At 54.0% G+C, this 10,779-nt stretch overlaps 1 protein-coding gene across 1 annotated transcript; it reads right to left on the bottom strand.

Moving 5' to 3' along the window:
• Positions 1–755: 755 nt before the first annotated feature.
• LOC104529450 (P2X purinoceptor 6) lies at positions 756–10,054 on the bottom strand (the record flags this gene model as incomplete). Its single annotated transcript, XM_029086437.1, has 10 exons — positions 756–794; positions 1,266–1,343; positions 2,313–2,378; positions 3,444–3,537; positions 4,053–4,162; positions 4,343–4,484; positions 5,287–5,367; positions 5,637–5,730; positions 6,451–6,526; positions 9,983–10,054. Coding segments are annotated over 10 exons (852 nt in total), but the record flags the coding sequence as incomplete, so codon positions are not given.
• Between the last annotated feature and the right edge of the window lie 725 nt (positions 10,055–10,779).

Below are 10,779 nucleotides of genomic sequence, written 5' to 3'. Positions count from 1 at the left end.
TGCACAAGGCTGTCACAGCCCAGGGCAGGTGTGGAGTTCAGCATCTCCAAAATGCTCCAGCTGGCCCCAGGGCTGTGCTTGTCCCTGCTGAGCAGGAGGCAGGAACTGGGGGGCAAAGGAGCCATTGCACCCCACCCTGACCAAGTACCAGCCCAGGCTGCCAGCTTCAGCTCAACTCTGAAACCCTCCCTGGGCACAGCCAAAAGGGGGATGGGGCTCCCTGGGAAGCACCCCAGGATCCAGGCACTCGCATGAATCCATCGCAGCTGGAAGCATCGAGGGTGCTTTGGGGTGCAAGAGCAGCACCACAAAACCTTTACAGCCACCCCCAGGGCTACAGACACAGCAGAGCCACCTCCTGCTTTCCAAACAGCTTTATTTTGTTGCATCCCTGTTTTTCATGGGAAATCAAGGACCTGGGCCACCTGGAACGTGAAGAAGCGCAAAGTGCTTTAAGCCTCTTGTGCTGAGCATGGGCCAGCTGCTTCCCAGCGAGCTCCAGCTCCTGCAGCACCTCCGCAGCACAGCTCTGCTCCGTCCCTGGCTGGCTGGTGCTGGCAGCTGCACATAGGACAGCTTTGTGCTCCAGGAGCCAAGGACTTCTGCGGATGGGAGTGTTTCTCCAGGAAGGGCAGTCCCTAGCCCCAGCAGGACACACTCGGGGCAGGAGAACTGGGCCACCTCCACCTCCATCATATCTACCTGGAGGTTGCTCAGAAGTGAAGGATGCTTGTGGTGGAGCATTCCCGATGTCCCTAAGCTGCGGCCTCAGTCTTACCTTTAGGGGGTTTTGCCTGCAAAATGAAGAAGGGCATCTTACTGTATTGGAGACAAGGGGACAGCCCAGGCAGGTGGTCCTGATCTGCTCAGATCCCTCGCTCGAGGCCCCCACTCCACTTGTGAGATTCAGACTGCCCATTAAGAACATTTTTTCCCCAGCAGGATGGTGCATCCCCGAGACAGTTCACTTCGGGATCTCTCTCGCTGGAGGTTCCCAAGACTTGGCCAGATAAAGCTGAAAACGACCCAAGGGCTGGCAGCTCTCCTGCTCTGCAGGGGCCTCCCAGACCACCCTGTGACTCCCTGATTGAACAGGGCTGGGCAGTGCCACAGCAGGCATCACCCACGGCAAGAAAACCCATCACTGAACTGCAGCGTCAGCACCGACATGGTGCCAGTGCACGCTCTGAAGAGCTGCCCTCTCCTCACATGGAGTTTGGGCAGTTCACTCCAGCCTCAGCTCTCCAAAGCAGCCCTGTCCTTACCTCCTCGAACTTCTCCTTCCAATAGAAGTCAGCCTTCGCATCCAAGTAGAGCAGAACCAGGTCACAGACCACCGTGGCCTGGAGACAGACAAAGGCAGCAGGACAGTCAGCAGTGGAGCTTCCTGCAGGAGCACCAGGCTCTGCCCTGGCTCCCACCAAGCCCTGCAGCCAGCCATGGGCCAAACTCCAGGCAGTGTAGGAGCAGTGAGCCTGATCTGCCTCCAACCCAGGCCACCCAGGCAGCTAGCTCCACCAGGTCCTCTCTGACCCAGCCGGCTCCCATTAGCTGCACAGGAGGTTAGATGTGACCATCCGGGCTGCAATCACAGGCTGGTTTGGGCTGGAAGGGACCTTAAAGCTCATCCAGTTCCACCCCCCCTGCCAGCAGCAGGGACACCTTCCACTAGACCAGGTTGCTCAAAGCTTCATCCAACCTGGCCTTCAACACTACCAGGGAGGAGCATCTACAACTTCTCTGGGCAAGTGAATTGGATGCAGGGTGAGGCCGGGTCCAGTGGAGAGCCGCCGTCACATAAGGGATCAGGACGAGTACGTCTGGGAGGAAAAAGGGGGCTGGTGGGAGAGCCCAGGGACCCCATTAGTCTGCTGAAGGGGAAAAGCCACAGAAGGGCTCTAAAAGGGGCTTCCCCATCATGATGACCATAATGTCACGTCCATGCTGGAGCTGGATGATGGGTCCCTTTAGAGTCAGGGGAGAAACAAAGAGGAGGTGCCCTGTCCTGCTGGCCAAGACAGCCGGAGCAGCCCATCTAGCAATGCCCCAGTGATTCACCTTCCCAGGGTCACCACAAACACCTGGTCTCCATGAGATGTGCCCCTGACAGCACCGGGATCCCTGACCCAGCAATGCCATTACTGCTAATGGTCATAAACAGGAAAATAGGAGCAAACACCTGCCAGGCAGGTGTTTCCTCTCCCCAGCTGGCAGGTGCCCAGGAAGCCTTGTGCCCAGGCAGGGGAAAAACCAGGTGAGTGGCAAATCCCAACCCAGGGACTGGAGGGAAGGAGTGTGTCTGGAGTACTCACGGCACCAAAGAACGCGATGCCAGTGCCAAAGATCACGGCAGCAGGGAATATGCTGAACTTCCCAGCCTGGTGAGAAACAGTGGGTGGAAGGGGAAGACAGTGGGCAGAGAGCAGTGAGAGGGTGGTGGGACATGCCTGCTGGGCTGTGTGCTTAAAGCCAGGGAGGTGCTGGAGGAAACCAGGGTTATTTCTCTGAGCCCAGCTCTAGGTGCCCAACTGCTGTTGCCTTGACTCAAAACCCCTTCATCTGTCAAAGGAGGGATTGAGGCAGCTCATGACTCGGTGGCAGCAGAGGTTATACTGTGACCCACCTACACCTGCTCGGATAGCTCCCTCCCAGCAGCTGCCACCCACACAATGACATCCCCGTGAACAGCAAACATGGCCCTGATGTGATGTGTCCCTCACTGCTCAAATTAGTCTGGTATCTCTGAGAAAAGAGATCTTTGGGTTCCTGTCTTTCTCCTGGCTATTCTCTCCTGCTCCACACCTCCCAGACCTGGTCTCAACCCAGAAGTGGTGCACCCTGTCCTGCACTGCATGCTTCACCCTCTTCAGGTGACAAGGCCACTGCTAAGCACAACAGACAAGCTGTAGACATCTCTTGGGGAGACAAGTTCCCTCAGCACAGGCTCCATCTTGCACAGTTCAGTACTGAGTTTGTCAGCAATGCTGCACAGGGTAGCGTCAGCTATGATCATGCCAATGCCTTTTCTTCCCAAGGGTACAATTAATCAAGAAGGGATTAATTAACCAGGAAAGTTCAGGTTGATCTTTGCCAGGGTGCTCTCACCACAAGACCCACTGAGATGCCAACAGCCCCTCTGACCAGACAAGCTCACCTTGCCTTAGTACTCCACAACACCCACGTCAGATCCTGAATGAGGGAAACCTCCTTGCCCAGGGCACTACCAAGAAGTTTTTCTTCAAATGGGAGAGACCATTTTTTTCCTGCTCTGCTTGGAAAACTCTGGAAAGAGGTGAAGAGCTCACCAGGGTGGGGAGAAGCAGTGCTAGCAAGAAGCCATGGGGCTGACTGCAGGAGACAGCAGCAAGGAGCGGTGGAAGGAGGCAGCCCTGGTGACAAGCCAGCCAGGACTGTGCATGTGGGATCTGCAGAGGAGACGGTACCTGGCCATGCACGGAGATGTCAAAGCGGATGCCATAGAGCTTCAGCAGGTTCCGGTAGAGCCGCCGCTGGGAGTCCCAGTAGTAGGAGGCAGTTCTGTGGGAGACATTGGATGCAGCTCAGAAAGCCACAACAGCTCTGCCCAGGCAGTGAAGGAATAGAGCTGCCAGTGCTGTACGACTGGGGTACCACATGCCTCAGCACACCCTTGTGTCCTCCTGTGGGCAGGGGTACGGGCGATACATGTGGTATCATGACTGGCTAGCTTGGCATCAGCAGCGGGGCATCAGTGTCTGCTCAGCACCCAGCCTGGGGTCACTGGGAGCAGCTCCCAGTATCCAGTTCAGGGTCAGTAGGGGTGTGGACAGCCACATGTCCCTACCCTCAGGCAGGTAACACCTTGTGCAGCTCCAAACACAGCAGAGCTACAAGGTGCAGGAACTACCACAGCACCCCAGGATGGGGAGACCTGTGCTGGGTTACAGTGTCCCATTGTCCCACTGTCCCTGCTGCTCCTTTCAGAGCATCATTAGGGAAAACTGAGGTCTCAAATGATCGCCACGACGTGCCCATCCCGCAGACCTGTGTGGCCACTGTCCCAGCGTCCTCACCTGAAATTGTACCTCCTGTCCTGCAGGCTGAAGGAGTACCGGGGCTGGCACTGGGCAGCAGGGTGATCCAGGTCGCAGTCCCACTCAATCTGAACTCCAATGCTCCCCCCCTGCAAAACACATTTTATTCCAGAAGCATGGGATCAGAGATTTGATGAGTTCACTGTTCACAGATCACACAGAGAGATCACGTAATCCCCTTAGCATTTCAGGGCTCACTCCTGTGCCCTGCCCATGCCCTTGGAGAATTTTGAGTCATCTTTCATACTTTAAAATAAAAAAGCAAATACCAGCAGTGCGAGCTCCTCAAAGGTCTCTCCAGCTGCCTCCACCATGTCACGGACACGGAAGACTGGGCAGGAGGGGTTGAAGAATGGATCGTATCTGCAGCTCTTGAAATAGGTGGAGTCATTGGTTTGCAAAGTATTGCACCTGAGACAGGAGAGAAAGAAAGGGAGCTGTCATGGGTGGAGCAGTGTGTGGAAGGTCAGGGAGCCCTGCTGCAGGCTGAAAAGGAGACCCTCCTTGCTGGAGTGGGACGACTAAGCTCCTGCTTCGGGAGGAGACAGTCATTGCCTCTCCTAAAGCCTCAGCTGGAGAGAAGGTGGAGGGAAATCAGCCCAGAGGAATTACACGTGGAGTTATCAGCCTTCACAGCACCTGCCATGGTCCTTCCCCTCCCAGCTCCTCTCCTCCACCTCTGCCTTTGTGCTTGTCCTTTCTCCCCCAGCACACAGCTCCCACCATGGTGAGATGTCGTGACCCAGCCCAAGTTACAGCTCTAGGGGTGACAGCAGGGGCAGTTCAGATGCCCCAAGCCATGCCTCCTGCCAGAGCAAGGCAGCACATGCAACGTGCATGGGGCTGTGAGGCCAGTGCAGCCCTTCTGCTGGGACTAAAATGCAAAAGTATACGGGGTAGAACAAGACCTTGGGAATGACCGGCCTTGTCACGCTCTGTTTGCAGTGCTCTAGACAGGTAGGACGCAGCAGTCCCTCTGTCTGGGGACTCCCTATCCCATTGCTCTTAGATCTGCAAACACATGTGCTGCCAAAGCAACTGGTGTTCTCCTGGACATGCCATCCTGAGCCATAAGTGCCCAAGGCACTGCCCGTCCCACCTGGCACACGGCTTCTTGGACACCTCGGCTGCTCAGCCCCATGGCAGACAAGCTCAGCGCAGAGCCTAGACTAAGCTGCATGCACAGCCCCAGCTGAAGGAGCCTCATACTTACTTGGAGAAGTTAAATTTGGTGAAGTGGACAGTATTTTTTATAAAAAGAGTGAAATTCTCTGCCTCAGCCAGAAGAGGTTTCCTGGAAAAAAAACACCGACAAACTCAAATTTTGCAGAGTGGCCAAGGCCCTGCTCCCCAGTCCCCACAGGACTCTGGCTACAATGAACAGCTACAAAAAATACTCTTGCATGAAGGTCTCTGGGCTCAACTGACCAGTAGATCCATGTCAAAGATTTCCCTGAGCCTGGCAGCCCCACAGGCAAGTATATCAGGCTCCTGGTTACACAGAGCACAGAGAGAAGTAACCAAAGCTTTCCACACCTGCTGTCCCCTCCCCCTGTGCCTTACCTGGGCAGGGTGCTATTCTCCACAGGACACCAGCCATAGATCTCACAGGTGGAATGGGTGGTATTGAACATCACACATTTCCCAGTTTTTATCCCTGGAAATGAGACAATGTATATCATTTACTATTCCTTTTTGGAATGGCTTCTTTGCGGGTCCCCTCTGGGGATAATGTCCTGGCCACAGGCTTGTTCTCACCTTCTCAAAACCTGAACCACAAAGACAACCCTGGGATCACCTTCAGTGTTTTCCCCACCCAACAACTTCCCTGTGAGATCTCCCCTCAAGACTGGACGACAGAAGCTGTTTTACAAAGACAAGAAGCTGCTCGCTGCTGTCAGCACCATCCATCCAGCGCAGCCGCTCCTGCCCTGTGGCTGCTGAAGCCACCAGCTCCCCCGGTGGGAACACAAGGAGCTGGGGCAATCCTGCACACAAAGCTTTGGCAACCAACCTCCTAGAGTTCAAATATCCTTTTCCAGCTGAACTCACAGAGGCTGCTAATATTAATCAGCATGAAATAAAAGGCAGGTTTTATGACAAAAGGAAAACCTGTCAATCACAAGGCACAGTGGTTTCAATTCCAGCAGCCAACATCAGAAACAAAGCACCCCTGTATTCGCTGTGACAGTGCCTGGTGCCTGCAGCACCTGCTCCTCCAGCCATGACAGGTCGCTGGAAGGTTTTGCCAAGAATAAATGGCTGGAGAGCACTTCTAAAAACACTGAACTCGGACAATCAGGCACCTTTGTGGATCCGTTTGTTACCAAACATGAGGAATTAAATTATTTTTTGTTTTTAACAAAACACCCAGTACCATTGCCACGAACCACTGGGTTTCCCATGGGACAGTCTGCATCTTCTGTGCACATCGCATCAAGAACCGAGGGGCTCTGAGAGAGACAGAGAGAAGCGCTGTCACTGCGTTGTGCAGCGTCTCGGGCCGTGCCGTCACTCACCCACGTTTCCAGGCTGCTGCTCCTGTTTCTCCAAGCACATCCCAAATGCTTTCAGAAGACATCCACCATGTCCAGAACCTGGGCAGCCTCCAGCCAGTGAGGAGAGAGGCATGTCTGAGGGGCAATCCTTCCTGCCTGTCTCTGTGCTCTCTGGGGTGCTCACCCCCTCTGCCTCAGCAGCAGAGGAAGCCTCAGGAGCTAGCTTGGACCTTTCAGCTGGGACTGGGAACAAGCACAGTTGGGTTCAGGAGAGTCTTAATGGCATAGCCCATTGAGCACCTTGTAAAGCACCACCACAGTTCCCCCAGGGAAGGGCTGAAGAGACCCTAAATACAGCGTAACACAAGTTCTACAAGAGATACAGAAAGCTTCACCCTTGCTCTGGACCCACCTGGTGGCCATGAGCAGCAAACAGCTCCTGTTCCAACAGAGAGGATGGCAGGTGGTAGAACATGAGTAACACCCTCCCCAGCTACTCACAGGCCATCACAGGAGCCACCAGCCTGTCAGAAACTCACCTCCCCAAGCCCATCAGAAGTCCACCTCCCCAAGCTCAGAGGGGCATGGAGGCCCAAAGGCAGGTGGGGAAACCCCAGTCATGGAGTCAGAAGAAAGGGGGGTCTGTCTGGTTCCCACCAGGGCTGTCCCAGGACAGCCTCAGCCCCTTGGTCCAGGTGTGAAACCCATCATCATGACCTGGGAGAAGCAGGTTTCTGAAGCACCTTTAGGCTGAGGAGTAGCATGCTACCTAGGAGTATGGGAATCATTATGGGATGCAGGAGAAGAGCATTTTGGGACTGCACAGGACATTTAGGGGATGGGAAGTTTAGGGAAGGAAGAAAAGGCACGGAAAGGGGGAGATCTAGGTGAGCTGAGAAGGAACAAGCATTGGAAAACAGAGGGATAAAAGGATGCAAAGGACTGGTTGCATGGAACGAGCTGCCCTGCACCTCATCAGCACAGTCTGTCCTATCTTTGTACTAAACTCCATTTCTATCTATTTTCCTGGGTGAGGGGCTCTATTCTGTGTGCATGTGTGTGTATGGGGGGGCTGAGGGCCAGCAGATGGAGTGGGACCACCAGTCACAGGGGCTTGTGTGTCTGGGTTCCACCAGCTGCAGCGATTGCAGGTGTGCACACGAATGTGTGGTTCACAGCAAACGCTGGGCTGGATGAGCCAGTGAGGAGGTAACCAAGGAGCAAGACGGTGTCTAAGGGTGAGCCTGCAGGAGCTGACTACTGGAGGGACCAGGGGGTGCTGCCTGGTTGCTGGAGAGGGGTGGCTATTGGATTCAAGCCCCAGTGAATCTGCATCAGGAGCCACTGATGGGCCACTCACAGTGTGCAGGACCCACCTGCAGTGCTGTACTAAGCCCTTATGAGAGGACTTTGCTATCCTGGATCCAAACCAGATGTCATGGATTCCACCTCCAGAAGGCCCCAGACAACAGATACTTGCAGGTGAGTGTGTCAGTCCCTTCCCAAGTCCAGGTAACAAGACACACGACAAATGACGCTTGGCAGCCAGACACTTCTGGGTGTTCAGGGCACGCAAGCCTTGCAAATAGAGGCTCAATCCAACCACTCCAAGTATTTGAGATAAAGATTGAAAGGTCTTCCTAAGAGATATGTCACAGCTCAGCCACAGATCTCAGCTCAACACAGACATCAACTGCTAAAACAACCTGGCTTGTGTCCAGGTGCTGCCTCTGGCCCCAGTTGGACCCTTCCCTCAATACTTTGGTAATTGAGAATATTCAGAAATTCCTGCAGAGTCAAAAAGCTGACACTGCCAAGTCCTCAAAGATGTCCAAACATTAAAGTCAGCTCCAGCCTCAAAGCCAGGAACTGGAGAGCAGTAGAGGGCAAAGGCTGTGACATGAAGCCAGGCACAGCACAGCCCTGTACTGGGATGAAATGCTCTGTGCTCTCTCTGTCCTTTCCTTGCACACTGCAGAACTAAGCACCCAGAGGTGCCAGTGACTGCCTGTGAGAGAGCCCTGAAATGCTCTACAGCACACATCTTCCCCTGCAGATCCTGCAGCTATCAGTACTTTAGCAATTCTCAGCATTTTAAAGAGGGGTCATTAGCGCTGTTTTTCCGCACCCCCAACTAAAAACTTGGGTTGCTCCACCTCTTCTGCAGCTTTTGGGCTGTGTTTGTGGAGAGCAGCCCAGCCCGGCAGCACAGGGCAAGCTGGGAGGCAGGATCAGGCTGGGCAAAAAATCCCAGAATTGCCAGGATTGCAAAAGCCCTTTAAGATCGTCAAGTCCAATCATGAACCCAACACTGACAAGTCCCCGACTAACCCATGTCCCTCAGCACTGTGTCTACACAACTCTTCAATCCCTCCAGGGATGGGGACTCCACCACTGCCCTGGGCAACCCCTTCCAATGCCTCAGAACCCTTTCAGTAAAGAAATTCTTCCTCACATCCCATCTCAACTGCCCTGGCCACAACTGGAGCCCATTTCCTCTTGTCCTAACAGCAAAAGCTGAAGGCACTATTAGGACAAACAGTGCTTGGCTCAGACACAAGGTGCCAGCGGTGGTTTAGCTTAAAAGTAATTTGCTCCTGTCTGCCAAGAAGGGTCCAGCCTGGGAGAGTTCAGTTGAGGAGCTGGTCTGAATCCAACCTTAATGGGAAGATATCTCCCAGAGAACATAGATCACTAAGTGTTGGCTGACTGGGAAACCACCTAGGCTTTGTGCTCTGTTCCTCCTAAAAATAGGACACTGAGATAGGAAGGATACCAATCCTGCAGCAGAGGAGACATGACGCAGGTATCCATGGAGTGTAAAAGCATCAGGAAAAATGGCAGAACGTAAAAGAATGGAGCAGGAAGTCCACAAAACAAGAACATGTGTGGGACTCAAGAAGAGAGTGAAGAGAGTGTGGGACTCAAGAGAGGTGACACAGGAATTCCCTGGGGATAGCAGTGCTGATGCCAGCTGCAGTGCAGAGATGGAACAACAACAAGGCAACACAGCTCAGACTGTCCCAGCAGCCCTCGTCCAAAGGAAGCAGACAGCCTGCAAAGACCACACAGCATTACCACCCCTCAAGAGGTCCAAAGAGCTGGCAAGGACCCAATAGAGTGTGTCCCTTGTCCTTCTGGTCACCACAAGTGATTTTACCCAGACTGCTTGCACATTTGGTCTTGGTTCATGCAGGCATGACAGGGCAAGTGCAAATGAGCGTTGAAGATCTATGGAGCACTAAGAATGAGGGGAATCAGGGGGGTTTTTTTATAAAAATCCATTTTTCCCTTCTGTCTGTTATTGCACTGGGTTCTTCTGAGTTCCAGCTACAGAGCAGAACCACTGACTGGCTATATAAATCTAAACCTGCTGCAGTGCTGGACTGAGAAACAGCACAGCTCCCTTACCTCAGGACAGGTACCCTGGGCTTGCTCTGCTGTAGCAATGAAGTTGGTCACCAGAAAACGCACATTTTCTCCCTAGGAGGCAAGAACCACAGAATGGCCTGGATAGGAAAAGCCCTTTAAGATCATCAAGTCCAATCATGAACCCAACACTGCCAAGTCCCCGACTAACCCATGTCCCTCAGCACTGTGTCTACACGACTCTTCAATCCCTCCAGGGATGGGGACTCCACCACTGCCCTGGGCAACCCCTTCCAATGCCTCAGAACCCTTGCAGCAAAGAAATTCTTCCTCACATCCCATCTCAACTGCCCCGGGCACAACTGGAGCCCATTTCCTCTTGTCCTGTCCCTTGGGCCTTGGTTGAACAGACCCACCCCCACCTCTCTCCACCCTCCTCCAAGGGACTTGCACAGAGCCACAAGGTCTCCCCTCAGCCTCCTTTTCTCCAGGCTCAACACCCCCAGTTCCCTCAGCCACAAGGGAACTCAGCACACTTGTGCTCCAGACCCTTCCCCAGCTCCGTTCCCTTCTCTGGACACTCTCCAGCCCCTCCATGTCCTTCTTGGACTCAGGGGCCCAACACTGAACCCAGCACTCCAGCTGCGGCCTCACCAGTGCCCAGGACAGGGGGAAGAGAACTTCCCTGCTCCTATCGGAGCAGGCACCTTCCGCGGGGGATTTACTGCGTCACACCTCCCGCACCAGAACCAACACCACATTCTCTCTGTTTTGGCTTCGCCATTTACACCGTGACCGTCACTGTTCCATTCCCAACGGGTTTTCCCGCAGCTTTTCCG

The sequence above is a fragment of the Antrostomus carolinensis genome, unplaced genomic scaffold (genome assembly GCF_000700745.2).
Source record: "Antrostomus carolinensis isolate BGI_N321 unplaced genomic scaffold, ASM70074v2 scaffold40288, whole genome shotgun sequence".
Taxonomy (NCBI): Eukaryota; Metazoa; Chordata; class Aves; order Caprimulgiformes; family Caprimulgidae; genus Antrostomus; species Antrostomus carolinensis.
The sequence above is the reverse complement of the archived record's forward strand: the minus strand, read 5'-3'. Positions and strand labels throughout refer to the sequence as shown.